Consider the following 21,101-nt stretch of genomic DNA (forward strand, 5'->3'; position numbering starts at 1 on the left):
CCAGACTCGCTGCCTCATACCAGTTTCCTGGGCCTGTTATCCAAGTGCCGCCTGTGGGTGCGGCACGAGTGTCTCTGTGACCGGCAAGTTCAGGGAGCCACTCTGGGCTCCCTCAGGGACCCATGGCCCTGCTGCCCAAGCCCCTCTGGGTTCTCTGAGTTCCAGTTCTGATGGTTCACGTGTCCAGTGGTTCCTTCCCCCGGCCGTGCTGGCATGCGCTCTGATGGGCCGCGTGTCCGTGTGTGTTCCTTCGTGGGGCGGTGTACTGACGTCTAATTAAACATGCGAGCGGATTCTGTTGAACAGGTTCATGCCATCAGACGAGGTGTCCCTACTGTCCGAGATCGGGGCCCTCACCGAAAAGGCCCCTCCAGGAGGATGGATCCCGGGTGGGTGCCTTCACAGGGGTCTTCACCCTAAAGAGGGGCTGCTGCGGGAGCTCCCCCTCCCCCCCCCCCCGCCCCGCCCCCGCATGAACTGGTGCCACGGCCTCCCCGCCATGACAGTAGGGGGCTGCAGTCACACGGGGGGCCCGACCCCGTCCCTCTAGTCCTCCAGGAAGGGGATGTTCTTGGGGGGCTTCCCCGGGAACTGGCGGGCGTACAGGTGGGCCATGTACTGGAGCTCGGGCGTCACCATCCTCCGGCACATCTGCCGCGTCTGGTTGTCCAGGTCCCGCCGGAGGTTGTAGCCCATGATGTCGGCCACGCCCGACTGGTAGGGGCGCAGCCGGCGGTCGGTGATCTGCGACTGGTTCTTGGCCTCGCCGTCCTGCAGGCACCGCGCCGCCAGCTCCCGCCGCCGCGCCCGCAGCCGCGCCACCTCGGAGCGCAGGCGCCGCGGGCCCAGCTCGGCGCGCACGCGGGCCCACAGGGTGCGGTTGAAGTGCTCGTAGAGGCGCCAGTCGAGGGCGCACCAGCGCCGGGCGCGCGCGCGGGCCTCGGGCGACAGGCCGGCGACGCTGCGCGGGCTGCGCGAGTTGAGCGGGAAGGCCACCACGTCGTCCAGCCGCCAGCGCAGCAGGTGGCGCAGCAGCACCAGGGACTCGTCCAAGTGCTCGGCGATGAGCACCAGCTGGAAGCGCCGCTCCACGTCGGCGAGGCGCGCGCGCACGTACGCCTCATCGGCCGGCGCGTCGTTGTCGAAGCCCAGGTCGAACCACATGCCGTTCCGGGCGGGGGCGTTGCGCAGGCCCGCGCCGCGGTGGTAGTAGGTGCGCGGGGCGGCCAGGAAGGCGTCCAGGCTGCCCGCCGCCCGGAAGGCGGGCACGTCTTTCCTGTAGTAGGCGAAGGCGGACTCCAGCTGGAAGACGGGGTTTCTGAGGATGGAGAAGTAGAAAGTGTCGTTGGGCATGACCTTCTGCACCTGTTTGGAGACATGACGGGAAGGGCTGGTGACTCCTCTGCCGGGGCACCCGGGGCCGCCTCGCTCCCCTGCCCGCACCCTCCGCCGGCCGCCGTTGTCCAGAAGGATCCGAAAGACCTCGACGGGGGCCCCGCCCCCTCTCCTTGTCCCCCCCCCCCCCCCCCCGCCCTGCTAAGCCTTCCGAAGGCAGGTCAGGGAAGCCGGCGGGAGGAAGTGACGACCTTTAAACGGAGATCCGAGGGGTGCCTGGGTGGCTCTCAGTGGGTTGAGCGTCCGACATCGGCTCAGGCCATGATCTCATGGCTCCTGAGTTCGAGCCCCACGTCGGGCTCTGTGCTGACAGCTGGGAGCCTGGAACCTGCTTCCGATTCTGTGTCTCCCTGTCTCTCTGCCCCTCCCCTGCTCACACTCTGCCTTTCTCTCTCCCTCTCTCAAAGATAAACCTTAAGAAAACATTTTTAAATACCCTGAGGAGGAGCTGTGAAGAGTGCCCCCTCAAAAGGGGGCAGCAGGTGCAAAGGTCCTGGGGAGGGAGAGGTCGGTGGGTTTGGGGACCAAGAGTGGGAGTCCAGAGACGCAGATGGAGAGGGCGGCAGGCCACGAGGGTGCCCACATCCGACTCCAAAAGCAATTGCAGGCGCCCGTCAGCAGGGGAGGGGAGCAAGGTGTGTGGCAGGCCTCATCCGGCCCCGTGTGAGGCTCCGGCGAGGTCCGCACGCACGCACACCCAGAGCCTTAGTCTCTCCAGCGTGCAGGCCACCCCCACCCCCCACCCCATGGTCACACCTCAAAGCCACAAAGTGCCTGGGGCTGCGTCTCACCCCCTGCACCTCTGCCCTCCTCCGCACGCCCCGCACCTCCGGCAGGTTGAACCTCAGGTGGTTGCACATGATGTTGAAATGCCGCTGCGGGCCGGGGGGCTCCAGGCCCTCCACGTAGCGCGCCAGGAAGAGCCAGGGGTAGCCCAGGTGAAAGCGAGAGCCGGCGGGTAGCGCCACCGACAGGTTGTGCGTCTCCGCAAAGCGGAAGAGGATGTTGAGCACCGTGCTGCTGGCGGTCTTGTGCGTCTTGAGGAACATGACGTTGATGATGGGTGGCCCCTCGGCCTGGCCCCCGAGCAGGCTGGGAGGAGAGTACAACCAATGTCAACCAGGGAGGGCCCACGGGCCCCCCGCCCAGAGAGACCCCCAACCCCACAACCTGGAGACCCTCAGACCATCCACCACCGAGCTGTCCCTAACCCAAGATCCCCTAACCCACACTTTCCCTACAGCAACACCAAAACCTGTGCCCCCCACCCACCAGAGACCCCAACCCTGCAACCCCAGAGGGCCCACTGGCACAGACCTGACTGCTCCCTAAGTGGCACATCATCTGTCCCCCCATATCCCACAGCTCAGTCCCCAGGCCCTGGCACCCTTTCTTTTGCCTCCCAACTTTCTGTTTGGTTCTCAGGGCACCCAGCATGGCTCTGGCCCTGTGGACTGGACACCACACCCAGCATTTCTTGGCTGACCCTTCATGCCTGGACCGGCCAGCCTGACTGCAGGGCCAGAATGGACACTGGTGGCCTCTCTCGTGATCCCATGACAGCACCTCCCAGCTGTGACCAGCCTGGAGAGCGGGCACCTTCCGTGCCCGAGTGCGTGACCGGTAAGAATAACCCAGGATAGTGGGGGAGGGGGGGCGGACGGGATCCAGAAGCTGTGCCAGCCCTGGGTACAATGCGGGGGCCAGCAGAGACCCGGGCAGCTTGGGTGCCCCTTGGGGAGATCCAACCAGAGGTGGTAGGGTCAGGGAGAAGAGGCCTGGAGCCACACGACCTCCCAGTGGCCAGCCCTGGACCTGGGTGACCACCCCTGAGGGCCTGGCTTCACAGAGGACGAACCACTGGCAGGCAGGGGGACAGGGGCCTGGCCGTCCCAGACCTACCGCGGGCCCTGGCCCTGCCTCCCAGCACCTGGTCACCCTCTGCACACAGCGGCTCTGCCCGACACCCAGGCCCGCCCCCGTCCTCCCCGAGCCCTCCCCAGAGGCTGGGCAGCTCACTGTCCACAGGAGACACTGGGAGGGCTCCAGAGGGCTATAGGATCCCTGAAAGGAATGGTCACCAGCCAGTGCTGGATGCCACCCAGAGGTGGACAGCCTGGGGTCTCAGGCACGACTCTGGGAGGGGGCAGTGTCCGAACCATGGGGCACCCAACACAGAACTCACGGTGCGAACAGCCTGATGTCCCTGTGCAGGAAGCCAGCCAGCAGGAACACGATCAGGGCCAGAAGGAGAATGGCCTGGAAGCACCTGTGGGGCAGAGCGAGCCCTTCAGCCCCCCTCAGGGGCATGGGCGGGGCCGGCACCACCCCCTCCACCCCCCACCCCTGTCATCCGTGTATCAGCTCCTATCGAGTACCTACCTGCGCCCACCCCATGGGGCCTCTGGGGTGGGGGCTGAGACCCAGGAAGGGCCTGAATCATCAAACTCTACCCCCTCTTGGCCCCGTACTGCACCCTTCCGCTGCTCAGAAGCCAGGAGAAGCTGGGGAGGGGGGCAGCGAGAGGGGCCAGCTGATGAGCCCTCAGCAGGGATCCTTGGGAGTCTGGCCTGCCATAGACCCCTGAGCTCGCACCCCCACGGGCGCATCAAGAGAGGGTCTGAGAGGTGGGACGTCCTGATTTTCCACCACTGGGGGGAGGGGAGAGGCCCCACAAGAGAAGAGCGGCGTGGGATGGAGGAGAGAGAGAGCAGCGGGGCAGGGACACGTTTGGAAGGTGGGGGGAGCAAATCTGTTGCATATGAAATGTGCTGGGACACCCAAGCAGAGATGCCAGCCCGTGGCTGGAAAAGGAGTCAGGAATTGCTGGGGCTGTGACACACATCTGCACATCAGGATAAAAATGCCATATAACTTAGCGCCCCAGTCAGAAAACAATGGTGGATTCTCCTCACCAATCCAGAAGTCTGGAGAGGGGAGGCTGCTGCTTCTGGCAGACTTAGCCCCACCACATTGAGGATGTTGACATCTCTCCCTCTCCCAGCTTGTAGCCTCATGGTCACAAGATGGCTGCCAAGCTCTAGACATCACATCAACATTTGGATCAGCGAGAAGGGAGAAGGGGCAGGGCCAGCCATGGTAGAGGCAGACACCTTCTTAAAGCCCCTAGCAAAATTCCACCTCCACCTTGTTGGCCAAAATTCAGTCGCATGGTCACCTCCAGTTGCAAGGGGTTGCTGAGAAAGCATTCCTCGGTGTTTACAGCCTCTGTAGTGGGGGGACAGGGAGAAGGTGGTGGGTGTCTATACGGCTATATTTCTGTAAATCTCTGGGAACGGTGGGCTGCAGCCTGGGCCCGAGCTGGGCTTGCCTTCGGAGGCAGACACATCTCTGGAGGAAGTACGTGACCTGGCTAGTGGCCAAGGACCCAGGTGGCCAGGCCAGCAGCAAGGTGGCCCAGAGCCACCCGGAAGTCAGGCCTCTGTTCACCACAGCACTCAGGTGACAGCACTTGACGTCAGGTTCTGCATACAGAATTCACGACCCAGGTGGCCCCGGACACAGAGCTGCAGCCGGCCACCCGTAGGCATGCCGCAACGTGGCGGGAAAACCGTTTTCAGGGCCTCACCGGGCCCTGGTCTGCAATCATGTTCCTGACATCAGACCGATAAATGCCTGTTCTGGTGCCTGTTAATGCTTTCAGCCCCTGTGCACTAGAAATGTCCATTTGCATCGAGGTATTTTCAGCCGCAGTTGATAGCGAGCTGTCCCGCTGTGTCTGCACAGCCGAAAACAGCCTGGACCTCCTCACTCGACGGGGACGGCACCTTGCGGACAGGAGCTAAGGCAGGGAGAGGCCGGGGTCTCTCCTTCCACCCGAGACAGCCGGAGTCAGGGTCCTTTCAGAGCCACCAAGAGGGGCTGCAGCCTCTTCCGAGCTCTGCCCGTCACGCCCGGCCTGTGGCCCGGCCGTCTGATGGGAGACATACGCGGTTTAGTGGTGACTGACTAGATTAGCTCCGTGCCCTGACCTGTCGGAGAGAGGACCCCGGTGTCCCCTCCTGGGCTTTGCCAACGACAGCACAGAGCTTGGGACTCTGAACTCCAAGAGGGGCGAGCCGGGAGGAGCCGCCCAGCCCAGACCCTCGACTCCAGGACAGGCGGCTGCCTGGCCCCTGTCTGCAGATGTGGCCGGGAAGATTTCACAGCCGTCCTTCCAGGCTGTTCCCAGCTCCTCAGCCTTCCCCCAGAGTGCGCTCCCCACCCACCTGCTTCCCTGTACACAAGGGAGCTAGCTCCCCAGGCCTCCCCTTGGACAAGACCTGTGCTCAGAGGCTGAGCCTCATACTTCCCCGGGCTTGAAAGGAAAAAGACAGAGGGGGTCTCTTCCTGGAGCCTAACTGGGGGGCCTGAGTGTCCCCAACAGGTTGTGCCTGGGTCGGCAGACTGTCCCAGGGGCTCCCTGGAGGGGTAGCCGGTACCCAAAAGGCCTCTGAGCAGGGGAAGTGGAGGGCGTGGCAGTGGCCAGAGGGGGCGCGGGGGGAGGGGGCTCTGCCGTGTGGGCCCTCGGCCTTGAAGGAGGTCAGCTCACAGGTTATGAGGGAACTGGGTGCCACATCTGGACTCAACGAGCTTAGCATCTGGAGAGCACATAGGGAGGAACTTCCTGCTCAGACTGGGGCTTTCACATAAAGCTCCACAGGGTACACAGGGGTGTGACAAGCTGGGAACGGGGGCAGGGGGGGGGGGGGCACTGCACTCCTCGGAGGAGAAGTGGCTATATCCACGCGTGGCCCACCAATTAGGGCCCCCTGGCCCCGAGGCTGAAACAGGAGCAAAGAGGAGGCCCTCACCCCCGCTCGGCAGTGGCCGGCACACCCCCATCCTGGGACAAAGGAGGTGACCAGATTTCCGCATCAAACACGCTCAAAGTTTAACATAATTCCCAGAAGAGAATCTTTAATAATAAGTCAATTCTAGAGTTCAAAGGGAAGCAAGTCATACAGTAATAGCCAGGAACATTCTAAGCAGTAATTATAAGGGACACGGGGTCTCCACTGCAAGGCATAGAAAACCACTCTCTCTGAAGCTCCTTGGTGTTAGTGCAGGACAGGAGCCCAGGGGAGGGGTGGGGGGGTGAGGGAGCTTTCCAGGGAGGGGAGGGAGGGAGGCAGCGGTGGATGGCGTGAGCAGCTGGCTAGCTAGCTCTGGAAAAGGCTTATGCCGGATTTCCCTCACCCCACGGATGAGAATAAATTCCAAACGGGCGACATTTAAACGTGGCAGGTGTGGCGAGCCCAAGGCTGTCCCTCCCTCCCTGTCACTGGTGTCCTGACTGGCACCGCCTCTTGGGAACTCTGGATTAAAATGCACAGGGCCTTTGCCCAGCCAGGTTGTGACCGGCAATTTATCCTGTAGGCACCACGGATCCCCTTATCCCAGCACCCGACGTGCTCTACCCCGTGGTGTCCCCATGGGTCATCGCTGGTAGCCACTGGGCAGAGGGAAGTCACAAGCCTCGCCCAGGGCCCCACGCTAGGATGCAAAAGAGGCCTGTGACCCAGAGCTGCGTTAACCAGAGGGCCACGCTGTCCCCATCCACAGGGCCATCACTGTGGCCCAGCCAGGGAACAAACAGGGAAGAAACGCATCAGTGACCTCCCAGATGGAGAGGGGTGGGGACCCCAAGGGGAGGACACGGCCGGGGTCAAGAGCGGAAAGGTGCCCAGCGGAGCCCTCAGTGGACAGGGCAGAACTTGGGGGACACCAGAAGCCCAGGAAGGGAGATGGGGGGGTGCGTTGGTGCAAGTTTGGAAAGAGGGACATCGTTACAACGCTGCCACGCCACGGGAAGCACTGTGTCCGTCCGTCCTCCGTCTGTATGTCCAAGCTCTGTACCCTTCAATCAGACAGTCAACCTGGACGCTCTCAACACATTCTGGCTGTTTTCATGACGTCGGTCCTGTGCCTCCCGTTGTATTTATTTTGATTTGCTAGTTTTTCTTGCCACTGTAAATGAAACATTCGTCCAAGTCCCATTTCTGGGTGCTTATCACTAGAAGAAGAACATTCTTTGTACATCGTGGCTGTCACTTCCAGTCTCTCTCCCATGCTGCCCATTTACTGGGCGCCACTGTTTCATTCCAGAATCCTGGTGCCCCTGGCGCTGCATCCGTGCTGGCTGGGACACAGGACACTCCAGCCCTGTCCTGCTCGCCTCCCGGCCTGGGCCTGGAGCCAGCCCCATCTCCAAGAAACCCTGGTCCCCCTGGTAGGGACGGTCTTTAGGGACCATAATCTGGGGGCTGGGGTGTTCACTGCTCAGGGAAGGTCGTAGTTTCAGGGGCGACAAAGCTAGAACGGCACATGTCGAGGCAGAATCGCTCACGAGCTCACACTGACAGGTCCGCTGTGATTCAAGACTGCAGCTTTTTGAACAACCCTCTTCCTGCTGCCTCTTGCGTCCCCTTTCCCGCCCGGGAGTGTGGTCTCGCGCGAGACGGCCGAATTAGAGTCGTTGGCTCCATCCACACTGCGCACACACCAGTGTTGACCATTTCTTGGCATACCCTGTCCCCTTCCCACAAAAGAAGTGACAAGCTTTCCCAGCTCTAGAAGGCCTCACTGTGGTCCCAGGGCTCCAGGGCCCTGGGGTTCCCGCCCAGCAGTCATGCCATTTCTCCGGAACCCGTGAGGCCTTCCCGGGGGGGTGGGGGGTTCCCCTCGTACTTGAGTGTGGATGAAGCCACAGTGCTTTTACAGCCCATATACACTCTAGCTCCCACTGGGCAAGGCCCACACGGGATACTACCCAGGCTGGTCTCTACCCTCGCGATCTCACAGACCCCACTGTGCCACCACATAAACTCCCTTCTGCAAACACGGTGTGTTTGCTGGTCCCTTGCAGAAGAGCTGAATGAAGCTCTGTCACACGCTGACCATCTGTTTGAAATTCTCCCCTTTGGCCTTGAGGCGACAAGAACTGGCCTGTTTCTCACAGCTGTCCGACTAGAACAAACAGTCCTCAGAGAGGACACTCAAGAGAGGCTCTTCTTTTGCCAAAAGAACCTGTGGTCCAAACGCCCACGGGGGCCGCCGGGTCACGGTTCTGGAGCCGCCAGGGTGCCAGGTGGCCCACCCTCAGGGCCGCGGGTGGGCGGGATTTGCTGCCAAGGGCCAGATGGGGAGCCGGGAGCCCCTCTGTGGCCTGTGTGTCCGACACACAGACGTGCGTTCTCTACGGAGAGCCCAGTGGCTGCACGACAGTAAATGGGTGAATTGTTTGCTATGTGAATTACGTGCCAATAAAACTGTTTAAAGTGATAAAAAAAAAAACCTATTTAAAAATATTTTCAAAGTGTTCAGATGGCAAAAAAACTTTTTTGAAAGCCAGTAATTGTGGGAACAAATAAATATAGCTGGAAATGATTACCACGTGACAGTGCTCCCAAGTGCCTTTAGCTGAAAGGGGCTTCCTACATCCCCCCCCACCCCCCCAGTGCCTGCCGCTCAGGCACAAAGGTCTCTGTGGACCTCCCTTTCCTTGGGGGCTTGGCCTGGGCTGCTCACAGGACAACTCCCAGAGTCTCAACCTTCCTGCCTCGGAATGCCTGGGGTGGAGCTCAGTGCCCAGCATCCAGGTGGTGGGCCTGCTGCCCGCCTCGGGAACATGAAAGGCTGGTGTCCCGTGGCATCCGGGGGGCCAGCAGGCTCTCGGTCAGGCTTTGCTCTTAGAGGCCACAGAGTCCCAGCAAGTGGCACCAGAACCCCTGCAGCAGAGGCCCGAGAGCCAGTCTGGCCGTCTGCCAGACGTGGCCCTGGTCCAGTGCCGGGGGGCACCCGTGGGAGAGCTCAAGGCCCCAGGCCCCCGAGCCCCAGGTGGGTCTGCTCCCAGGTCCCTCAGGGAGAAGTCCCAGGCACGTGGGTAAGAACCAACACGAGACTCAAATCACGGATAAAAACAGTATTGCACATCCCACCTCCAGCTCAGGAGCTTCTGGTCTGGCGAGCTTGCTTACTATGAGGGAGACTCACAGGGGGGCTGACGGAAATGGGTTTTTTACATCCGGATTACTCGTTCCCACCCTCTCCCACACCCCCCACACCCACACACACACCTACACACATACACACACCCACACACACCCACACCTGCCGTTCCAGCTGACCTTTCCTTATAAACAGACACTGGCCTCAGTGGGACTGAAGAAGGACATAGAACCAAATGCCTGATGGTCATCCAGTAGTCAGCCAGTTTCAGCGAAAATCTAGAAAAAACAGGACTGACCCTAATCCGGGGAGCTGACTTTCAGCCCCACAGAATGCACAGGAGGCCCCGGGCTACACCCAGCCCCCTGCCCGGCCACACTCTCTGTTCCATCTCGGTGGTCCCACGGCCCGAGGGAAGCAGGAGAATGGGCTGAAAAGACCCAGCACCCTCCCCCCTCACCTGTACACACAACCGTCAAGTGTCACAAAGCCCTCCGTCTGTCCTCTGGGCCTCCGGACCCAATGGGCTTCCTTAGAACACATTCTCCCTCAGCCCATCTGGGGCTCCAACCCAGGGCTCGCATGCAGGATCCAAGGTTGTCACACAAAGCCGCCCCCCCTGCCAAATCCCTGCTCATGGTGCATCCGTCACCTTTCACCTGGCCCTCATTGAGCCCCTTGTACCACTGTAGGCACGAGGACAAGCTGAGGGCATCAGGTACAGTCGGAGCATCTCATCGGTGGGGGCCAAGGACAGGATGGATGTTACTCAGGGCTCCCCGCCCACAGCCAAGCACTTGGCCTGAAAGGCTGGGCTCTGCTGCCCCTGGGAGCTGCATCAGCACAAGGCTGGGGGGCAGGGCCACCCCAGGTCCCCCAGGTCGGCACAGCTTCCTCTGCTGAAGACACCATCAACACCAGGGTGGGTAGAGCACAGAGCCATCCATACAAAGAAGAACCAAGAAGCAACAGGGATGGGCTGCCACACACCCAAACCCAACATCTCCCGAATAACATGGGCCGCCCTCCACCCAAGGGCTTCTTCTAGAAGAAGAAAAGAAGGCCACATTGTAACCGTCCGCAAGACGTGACAGAGAAACATGGCCACAGGTGGGATGGGATGGGACGGGACGGGTTAGGATGGGTTAGGATAGAGAGAGAGAGCAGGACTGAACAGATACAGAATAAAATAAGACAGATGTGGGGTAGAAAAGAACAAACTGAGGAGATTAAAATAAACACGGAGCAGGACAGACCAGACCAGAAAACACCTGAGGGTGTCGCCTGGGTTGTTTCGACACCTGTTTGCAGAGAGACCCATGAAGTGTGTCCTGGGTGCTGGTGCTGCACCTGGGTCACCGTCGCCGTGGGGAGGTGGGCACTCGGCCCCTCCGCCTCAGCCGGGTGCTGTCCTGACTCCCTCCCGGGCACGCTGAGGCCGAGGAGCCCCCGGGGAGCCCCTCCCCACGACGGCACGACCCCCGGCCCCCCCCACACCCTGTCCATCGCCCGTTGACAAGGACAGCACATGCCCTGGCCCAGCAACCTGCCGCAGCAGGGCCTGGTGCCCGAGCCGTCCTCAGCCTGAGCGTCCCAGCTCCTCACGCCCAGAGCCCATCGGGCCCGCCACTAGAACGCTCCGTGACAGGCCATCCGGTCACACAGCTGGAGCCTCGCCCACCCTGGCCTGCACCTTCCCTCCTCGGGGGGGGGGGGGGGGGGTGTGTGTGTGAAGGCCCCACCCCCACTGCAGTACCCCCTCCGCAGGGACCCAGAGTCTGTCTTGGGGGCCCCGCAGGGGGCAAGACCCAGGAGCCCTGCCGCCTCAGTGGCCCAGGGCAGGCACTGCCCATCCCCACCAGCAGAGGCGTGAGATCCTCCCAGGGTCCCGGGGAGGGGGTGGGGGGGAAAATGGGAGGAACAGCGGGTGGGCAGGCATTCGCCTTCTGGTCCCTCCAGAGCTCCCAGGATGGCCTCCAGGGGAAAGGTGGCCTCCTGTGCTGGCCACCTGAGCCCGCATACACTGGGGCACAGTGGAGGTGGTGGGGCCGCAGCCCTGCCCTCCAGGCCCCTGCAGGGTGGGCGACCACCAGGTGTGACCCTGGGAGGGCTGGCGGTCACCACCTTCACTGCAGAGGCCAAATGTGTCTCCCGGATGGCTGCTCCAGAGGGCACCAGCGGCCCATCATGCTGGGAAAATACGAGACAATTCGCAAAGCACTCCCGGTTTGTCCCTCCCAGAAGTTTCTGTGGCTCTGAGAAGCCCTGGGGCAGACCTGGCCTGGCCCTCAAGGGGTGCCAGACCAGGAGGCTGGGAGCCAAGCCGCTCCCACGGCCAGGTGTAGGGAGGACACGACCCTCCTCCCAGCCCACCCCTGCTCGGGACCGGGCCTGGAGGCCAGGACAGACAGCCCAGCAGGGCACCAGCCACAGAGGTCACGGTGGCCCCGTCACAAAGCCGCACAGTCCCACACCAAACAGTGCCTTCTGGAAGGTGTGGGCCTGACTCACCCTGAGAACGGCATCTTCCAGCTGGTTTATTCCTTGGTCCACTAGTGGACTGGGAACCCGTGAGGGCCACCGTCCCCAGCCCTCCAGCAGGAGGCCACACCTGGAGGGGACACCTTGTCTTGGCCGGCAGCCAGCTCAGAGGACACCCACCCAGCGCTCGGTCAGGATGACGGCTGCAGACAGGCCAGCACACGGACCACGTGGGGACAGACCGTAGGGCTCCACGACAGCTTTGGGGCATAAGCCAGGCTTTTCCCAAAAGCACCGGTGACTCCTGACAGAGCGAACCCCACCTGACCACACACTGGGGGCGGCACGCTCTAGACACGGTGAGGAGGTGCTGCACCCTCCCCCCGGGCTCCACTGACCCTCTCCATCCCCCCTTCGCGGCCACCACAGGTGGGCACCAGCAGACTACTCCCAGGTCCCCTGCCTCGTCCCCCTCACTCTCAGAACCGGCCCCAAGACCTGGAGCCACAGCCTCCTGCGAGGTCAACCCCCACAGGGTCACACAGCCCCCCTACGGGGACACACACACACACCCCACAGGCAGGACCGGAGGCTCGGCACTCCAGGGGATACTCGATCCCCAGAAACAGAGCTGGGCTTCAAACCAGAAACGCAGGTTTTCAGGAGCCCCCCCACCCCAGCAACTCTGAGGCAGGACCTGGAAGATCTGGGCTTTCACCCCAACAGCTGCCAGGCAGATTGTGCCACCTGGGGCCAGGGTCCCCGCTGGGGATGCCACCCAAGCCAGAGGGTGCCCCAAAGAGGAGGGTCTGTGCCTTAACCCATCACAGTCCGCTCGCTGAGACCACAAGCCCCCTGGAGGGGGAGATCGTGTCTCTGCTCCAGACGGCTCCTCTGACCACCAGGGCCCCTGGGCACCCGCTCAGCCAAGCTTGCCCAGGGCTATCCCCTCCCTGTGCCCAGGGCCACAGGGTACCTCCCCAGGCAAGCCTGCCTGGGACTGTCCCTCTGTCCCCAGGGCCATGGCTCAGTTTACCCGTCAACCAGCCAAGCCTGCTGGCCGAACAGAGAGGGGCCTCTGAACATGTGCACAATCCGAGGAAAGCAAACAAGTCGAAGGCTGTGAAGACAGTGAGCGAGCGTGTCCGAGTGACCCAGGCAGCCCCTTCTTCCCGGGGCTTTGAGTGGACCCGTAAGCCTGGGACACCCAGCACAGCCGCCGCCCAAACCTGTGCCAGGACGGCCACCTGGAACCACAACACACTGCCCTGCTGTCCCACCAGGCATCCTGCTCCCGGGGGCTCCCCCTGGGGCCCCTCACCTTCCCTGTGCGCCAGAGGCCGGGCAGCCAGTGGGACCTGGGCTTGGCCTCCGGCTGATAGAGTGACGTCCCCACTTCATGCTTCCTCCTCAGGGTGGTGACCACATCCACCTCCACGGAGAGGGGGACACCTGGACCTTCCCTGTGTCAGCTGGCCCCTGGGGACCCGCTGTCCTCACCCCAGGAAAGAGCTGGTCATGCCCACGTCCGGGGCCCATGGGGAGAGCGCCCAGAGGCACTGGCGTTTCCCCAAAGTGTGTGGGATGAGACAGAGAACGAAAATGCAAAGCATTTCCAGACACACCCATCCCCCCTCCGAACCCGAACTGTCAAAAAAACACAACTCCCTCTGTTTATACAAAGGGAAACATAGCACTTACTACCCTGAGCCGGCAGGGCCGGGTGCCTGCACCTGAGGGGACCTTGCTCTAAGTGCCTCAGACCCTCCAGCGAGCACCTTAAAACATACATGTGGATATCTGGCCCTGGAGTGTCAGAGGCTCAGGCTGGAACTCCCCCCAGCGCCAGGAAGTTCCTGCTGCACACAGGGGCCTGGCCATGGGAAGGGGGGGACAAGGACAAAGCCAGGAGGTCCCGGACCCCCAGCAGCCGCCCACCCAGGCCTTCACTCCAGACACCAAACCGTCATCCCCTTGGCCCCGAGCCCCACGTCCCCACAGAGGCCGGGACCAGCGCCGGGCCTGGGAAGACAGGGAGGGGTCACGCACTGCCCGAAATGAAGAGTGAGTTCAGGGCAGTTATTCTTGAGAAATAGCCCAATATATGACTTCCTTCTAAAGACAAACACAGAACAGCTCATTTCTGCCAGGTCTCTGGAATATGCAGGGACTAGAGACGTGTTTTGTGTCTCTGTGCCGACCCCGGCGCACCCCAACTTACCTCTGCGTGCCACCTGGCGGGGACAGCATGCTGGCTGGGGCCCACGCAATGGCGGTGGGCAGGTGGCGGTCCAGGCGGAGGGAAGCCAACCCTCAGCCCCTGGGCACAGACACCGGGCAGGGTGCGGTACGTGCAGAGTATGAACTTGACTCCCACGGGAGCTGACCTGGCTCAGGTGCGAGGCCACGCCCTACAGCCCAAGTCGGGAGAGCTTAAGCTTCAGTTCTCAGAAAGAACCGGACTTTCCCTGGGGCCCAGCTGGCGCAGGGAGTCTAGGGCTCCTTCCGTGGGCCTCCCTGCCAGGCCAGCCCCCCAGGGCTCCCACCTGCTCACCCGGCCCCATGCCCAGGGGTCCCTCGGCCCCGGGTCGCCAGGGAGCCATAGGCACCTTCAAGGGCCTCTGGACCCAGAGCTGAGAATGAAGTGGACAAGGTGAAGGCTGAGGGTCCGTGAACCCTCTCAGGATGGATCTGGGAAACGGGATCAAATTCAAGACCTGTTCTCCTCCTTCTACCCCTTCACAGCTCGCTTTATACTAGGAGAAAGCCTAACTAGCTTTTACGTCTTGGGATGAAAACAACTTCAGAATGGGGACCTTGGAATGCTAGATAGAAATACTGGATTTTACCGCATGCAAATTTGTCTCTTTATCCAGGAAGTAAATAAATAAGCTTCAAAGACAAACAGACCAGGGGAAACGTCTGCAGTGCTCAACCGAGTGTTAAGTCCGTAAGAAAAGGACAAAACCCCCATAACAGCACACGAGGTGGCGCTCCGTGGCTTGCTGGCCAGCGAGGGAGGGGCTGGGCATCGGAGCCAGGCCCGTGACCCACCTTCCCACACAGCCCCCTTTCTGTGACTGGTCCCCAGACACAATCTGGGGACTGAGTCCTGGTCCCCAGATTGGTCCGGGCTGGCCAGCGGCCTCCCTGCCCTGGCCGGTGGCTGGCATAGTGGGTGCGACAGGACAGAAATAAGGTGGGTGGGCCGGGGGCCTGGAGGAGGAGAGGGGTGCCGTGGGCGGGGGCTGGGCTCAGGACATTCCTACGCCCCCTGGTGCCCGCGGGAGTACCTCCCCACCATGCTCAGCGGTCACACAGGAGCTCCCAGGGGCTGCAGCTCAGAGGGCAGGGAGTCTCACCCCCAGGACAGCCCTGGACTAAAGTGGGTGGGGAGGATGAGGCCAGTGTCCACCGTCCACGGGGCTCCAGGAGGACGCATCACGTGGGGGAGCGGGAGCCAAGCACCCAGTATGTCATTTCCACAAAGCGGGGGGTGAAGCGAAAAAGGCAGAACACAGACAACATAGCCCTCCACTTCCAACTTGCCGATGTGTGTCAAACACCCCTGAAACTCGGCAGCTCCCCAGCAAGGGCTGTGCTCGAGCTCATGGGCCCCAGGGGCTGTCTGCCCACCCTGCTGCTTCGGGCGGGGGGGTTTGTCCTGGGCCTCAGCAGGCTCTCTTCCAGGAGGACCCCAGGAGGCCAGGGCACACCTCACGCACCCCCCACCCCCATTGCAACCCAGCCCCTCCCATCCCACTGACCAGCGGAGCCACGTGGCCAAGCCCAAGGTCATTGGGAAGGGCATGGGGCCACTGCAAAACCACAGCCCACGCAGGGAGTAGGAGTGATCAGTGGGACATCCTGTGCAACGCCCCCAGCCCCAGCCCAGGTGACAGATGTCACTGGATGGGGACAAGACAGCCCGTGACCCCTCCCCCCCGTGGCCTCAGGGAGGGCCCCAGGCCCCGGACAGACTGTGGGCACTCCTCCCCTCAGCCCCTCCCCACACCAGGGAGCCCAGGGAAAGGTGAGCTCTGGTCACTGAGCCTGGTCCAGAGATGCCCAGCCGTCCCCCAGTGCAGGGTCTCCTCTGCTTCCCTGGGGTCACCCCTCCCCGGGCCCGCTGTCCAGGAAGAGCCACAGTGGGGCAGGTAAACCAGGCAAAGAGCCACGGCTACAGCTGCAGAGTGCCACTCATCCAAGCTGGCAGGGCCCCAGGCCCCCATCGGGGAAAGAAACTTTTTGGCTGCCTGAGGGCAGCTGTCTGTCCACTCGCAGATGGGAAGGCGCCCCGGCATGGACACAGGGCCAGGACACTCCAGCACAGGGGTGGGGGGTGCGAAGAGCCGCACATGGGAACATCTCAGTGCCCAGACCACCCTTCCCCACCTGCCGGGACCTTCAGGCTCTGTGAACAACATTTCTCTTCCTCCTGATTTACTGCTTCTGTAACCCTAAGCCTCACCAGCGCCCCGGGGGCACAGCGGCTGCCCCTCGCAAGGCCAGATTCTCTGATACTTGCTGATGAGGTCACTGTGCCAAGCCCCATGAGAAGCACCTTGAGTGACCAGAGGAACCACAAAGCTGCCAGTCCTGAAGACCTGGCCCGGCTGGCCCAGTGACTGGGACCGGGCTCCGGGCTGCTGGGCCCGGGCAGTGACTGGAGCAGTGACTGGGGCTGGGCTCCGGGTGGCAGAGCCCAGGGACACTGGATCCAGGGATGATACCACTGGAGGCACTTGGAGTCTAAGCCACGAGCCCCAGGAGGGCCCTGAAGGGTGCAGGGCAAGGCCTGACCACCAGGGGCTGGGAGGCCACAGAGAGGGAGGGAGGCAAAGACTCGACAGGGGTGGGAGGAGAATGAAGGATGGGGGGCTGGCTGTCAGGTGCAGCTGAGCCGAGGAGGACAGGGCAAGGACTGACCACACCATCAGGAGGGTGAAGCAAAATCAACTCTGAGCTGCTGAGGTCAGCGGGGCTCTGGGAGAGGAGATGCCCTCAAGAGCTGCCACAGACAAGGCCACCCGGGGACACAGGGCAGGGAGGGGACAGCACCAGGGCACAACCCTGCCCCACAGCTGCATCAGGAGGCTGTGAACGCAGGAGAGCTGGCTGATCCTGGACCACGAGCCCTTTCTTTGACCCTCTGAGGCCCAGAGGTCAGGCAGACCAAGAGGCCCCGATCTAGGTGGTGGGCTTCCTGTCCAGCCCCCACAGAGGCCCCCATGTGGGGCAGACGTCTCCCTGTGCCCTCTGCCCTGTGGCCGGGTGACCCCACAGGCAGGACTGAGGATGTCCAGTCTCAGAGTGGGGGGCCTGCCACCCCTCGCCCGCGATGCAGCCCCCAGGCCCAGCGTCCATCCTGAGGAGGGCCCAGGACAGAGGAGCACCATGTCACCCACCGAGGCTGTCCAGAGGAGGCCCAGAGGGCAACACGGATGTGGGCCCCCAGAGATGCTCAGGCTGGCATCGCCGGCATCAGACATGCTTGGCTGGACGGCACAGCCCGCTGCCTATCCAGCTGCCAATGGGGCCCAGATGCCCCCCCGCCCCCCCCCCCCCCCCGCTCACCTATGCCTGTAACCCAAGGTCATGACTCTGATGGCATGTGGTGGACAAATCCCCCACCTGGACACACCCTGCAGCCTCCACATCCCTCCCTCCGATGGGTCATGGGGGGCCTCCTTGCTTCACCTCTAAGGGGAACACTCCCTTTCCACCCCGCCGCCTAAACCTCGGACGTCGTCACCCGGAAGTCTGGGAGTCACGTCCACGATCCCTGCACTTACAGATGGTGGGGCCCAGGGCACCCCATCCAGTTGGGGTTCCAGCTCCCTGAATCAAGGCAGGCAGAGTGGGCTGAGGTGGGAGGCTCAGGGCCCTTCACTGAACCCCCCAGTTCAGACTAGGGCTGGGGAGCAGAAGGGGACAAAGCAAGGGGACACTGCGGCAGTGATGGCCCCAGCCCCAGGGACCGGAGGAAGGAACCATGTTTGACACATGGGGCCTGGCCCGGGGCCCCTAGAGAGCAGGGTCTGTGGCTCCGGCCTACTCACAAAGAGGACTCAAGGGAAGGCTGGGAGAGGATTAGGGCCCCACACCCAGAGGGCCCGGAGGTTACCTCCAGGCTGCCTGGCCAGAGGACCCCTGCCCACCCTGCCCTGTAGGCCTGCTCCACGGCAGGGACCATCGTGCAGGGCTCCGCCTCCAGCAGCGTGGCCGTGGCTCCTGCTTCTGTGCTCAGCACGTGCTCTGGGAACTCGGGGAGATGGACGGACCACACCCTCTTTGCCAGCCCAGACAGGGGGCTCGGGGCCAGGACCTCGGCCTGCTGACCAGCCTCCTGCCAGTGTCCACGGAGCAGGCCCTCCGGGCCTGAGTCAGGAGCATCTCCAGACCCGAGGGCAAGGGTATTGTCACCCAAGCACCCTCGCCGCCAGTTCTCTGCTTCTGAGGCCAGCCCTGCTGCCCGTCCACCTCAGACCCTCTGCAACCCATTTCCCTTGCCGGCCCACGGGCCCACGGCCACAGAACCCAGAAGGTGGCTCTGGGCACCGCACATTCCGCCCAGAAACGGAGGGACACGGCCCGACTGGGCCACTGCTCCAAAGAACCCCTATTTGCACAGCCACGGACCAGAGCCAGCAGGGAGGGGAGCCCGGAAACAGACTACCCAGATAGTTCCTTCTTAATGCACCCCTGCAGAGGAGCTATTCCAGAAACTTCGCCCTGACTCTGGCTGTCCCCCCAGGGCAGGCGTCAGGGTAAGCCCAATGCTCGCTGGAGGCCTCCCCCCAGGGCCATGGTCAGTGCAAGCCTGCCAGGGAGGTCCAGCCAGCATGTTCCTCCTCACCGCCCCGGGAGACAGGCTGTGTCCCCACCACCCACGAGGGCTTTGGGGCCTGAACCTTTGGCAGGACAAGACCCAGCCTGCTCTCCCCAGACCCCTGAGGTCCAAAGGACCTCAAAGCCTAGGATGGCTTGGCAGCAGCAGGGCTGGTGAGACTGGCCAAGTAGATCCCCTGTCCCTCTGGGGGTCAGGGAGGAGACGGGGGCTGGACCTGGAACTGCGTCCAGGGTAAGCACTGTCTCGTCAGAGGGTTGAGGTCAGAGGCCAGGCATATTGTGCAACAGCCTGTCACCTCCTCCTCTGCACAGGGTGAGCATCCTGACAGACACGTGGGGACCTGCGGGCCACATGGCCCCCAGACTCTTCATCTGAGCCCCTGGGGTCCACAGTCAGGAAGCCAGCTCTCCCCGAGGAGGGCTCTGCTCCCAGCAGGCCTGGGGAAGGCTGCCCAGGCCCCAGCCACGTCCCTGGGGTTGAGGGGCAGGCAGCCCCCTGGCTCCCCACCATTCTGACAAGCAGCTCCCTGGGTGGAGACCCCCAGGCCCACTCCCTCCCTCCCTCACCCAGCAGCTCAGGCCCTTCCTGCCGCTCCCTGGGGCCCCTCCAAACGGGGGGCCCTTGGTGGCCATCAGCCATGAGCAGTGAGAGGTCCTGGTCCCTCTTGAATAACCACTTCTCTCGTTGCACCAGTGTAGAGGTTTTGAGGTGAAAAGCACAGCTTTTCCTAATCCAAATACAAAAGCCACCCCTCACCACCCCAGGCATGCTGGGAGATTATCCTCAGCAGGAGCCCCACCTGCTGTGGCCCCGTCCCAGGAGGAGCCGTCCTGTCTGCAGACAGACTTTGTGCTGCTGACACTCCCGACAGCCCGGCCTCCTGCCTCTTTTCACATAATGTTTAGTGTGACCACATCGCCACGCGGGGCAGGACAGCGTGGAACCCACCGCGCCCTGCTGTGCGCCCCACCGGTCTTCACGGTGGCCGCCGGAGAGGTTGCTACCCGCAGGCGTGAAGGCACGTGACCGGCTCCCCTGGGGGCCGGGGTCCTGTCCAGACAGCACAGGTCCTTGTCACCTTGAGACACATGTCATCCACCCAGGCGGGACAGGGCTTCGTCACGTCCCTGCTGGGTGTGCGAAGATTCAGGAACCCGTCTGGTGGAGCACACATTTACCACCATAAACACGGGTTTGCACCAGCAAGCCCCCTGTCCCACGTCCCGCTTTGCAGGCTGTGTTGTGTTCCGCGGACTCTAAGACACCATCAGCCTTAAGACAACACAGAGGAAAGCTGGAGGGGGCGTCCGTGAGACACGCCAGCCCCTACTGTCAGACAGTCGAGAGGTGAACAGCATTGAGTGTCCCGTACCTGCTCTCTGAGCTCCCAGAGCAGGTGCCTGGCGGCCGGCGGGCACCAGGCCTCATGCTCGTCGTGCCCACCGCCACTGGGTAACATGGGCAGGAAATGCCTAGCACAGGCCTCTCTCCCGCAGCCCGGTCCCTGCCACCTCCCCGACCCAGGCTGCCAGGCAAAGCAGCCCCAGCCTCCAGCCCAGAAACAGGGAGAAACGTGCCAGCTGCACACCTGGCTGCAGAGGGTCGGAGGCTGAGCCCAAGAACTGTGAGACCATGACCTGAGCAGGTCTACCAGCTCACCCCGGACGGGTGGGGACAGAGCAGGGACAGAGCAGGGCCAGCTCCGTCAGGCCGTCAAGCACCCATGGGATCTGTCCTGTGCGGTGGAAGCCTCGGCTGCCCGTGGGCACCCAGCCAGGGGCATGGGACGGCAGCCACGGCCACGGGGTCAGGGCTGGCTCTTGGGGCTGGCAGGGCAGGAGGGGTAACTCGACAGTTGGAGTGGCCCAGGGCGCCAGGCCCGGTCAGGCACCAGAACCCAGGCGAGGCCACCGGTGCGGAAAGGAACTCTCGTCTTAAATCCTGGCAGGTGGGGCGCCTGGGGGGCTCAGTCAGTTAAATGTCTGACCCCTGGTTTCGGTTCAGGTCATGGTCTCGTGGTTCGTGGGTTCAAGCCCCACATAGGCTCTAAACTGAGAGTGGGGAGCCTGCCTGGGATTCTCTCCCTCCCTCTCTGCCTCTCCCCTGCTTTCTCAAAAATAAACTTAAATAAAAAATAAATACATAAGCCAATCAATCCTGGCAGAGAGCAGGCGGGAGCAGTTGGGGACAGAGGAGGTGGGCCACCCACCAGGAGGTGGGTGCCTGTGTATGTGTGTGCCCACATGTATGCATGTGCGCACCGTGTGTGCAGAGGCCTGTCTGTGGATTGTGAATGGTGCAGGGCGGGCCCCACGAGTGAACCACGGGGCCAAAGGTGCACCACTTCCCATTCTGACATCTGAGGGCCGGCTCATCCTCAGGGACAGGGAGGTTCCTCCTGCCACCTGCTCCCTATGACCCC

The 21,101-nt window shown here is 62.6% G+C and overlaps 1 protein-coding gene across 2 annotated transcripts; it reads right to left on the reverse strand.

The window, feature by feature from the left end:
* Positions 1-454: 454 nt before the first annotated feature.
* GAL3ST2 (galactose-3-O-sulfotransferase 2) lies at positions 455-14,166 on the reverse strand. Of its 2 annotated transcripts, XM_049614491.1 has the most exons (4): positions 14,048-14,166; positions 3,581-3,664; positions 2,223-2,487; positions 455-1,365 (listed from the first exon to the last, which is right to left on the reverse strand). In XM_049614491.1, exons 1-4 carry the CDS (start codon positions 14,074-14,076, stop codon positions 547-549), a joined length of 1,197 nt encoding a protein of 398 aa, XP_049470448.1. In that variant the 5' UTR covers positions 14,077-14,166; the 3' UTR covers positions 455-546. The 2 variants fall into 2 exon arrangements, with proteins under 2 accessions (XP_049470448.1, XP_049470447.1); XM_049614490.1 differs by lacking the exon at positions 14,048-14,166 and having other exon boundaries at positions 3,581-3,803.
* Between the last annotated feature and the right edge of the window lie 6,935 nt (positions 14,167-21,101).

This window comes from Panthera uncia (genome assembly GCF_023721935.1).
Source record: "Panthera uncia isolate 11264 chromosome C1 unlocalized genomic scaffold, Puncia_PCG_1.0 HiC_scaffold_3, whole genome shotgun sequence".
In the NCBI taxonomy this organism is placed as follows: Eukaryota; Metazoa; Chordata; class Mammalia; order Carnivora; family Felidae; genus Panthera; species Panthera uncia.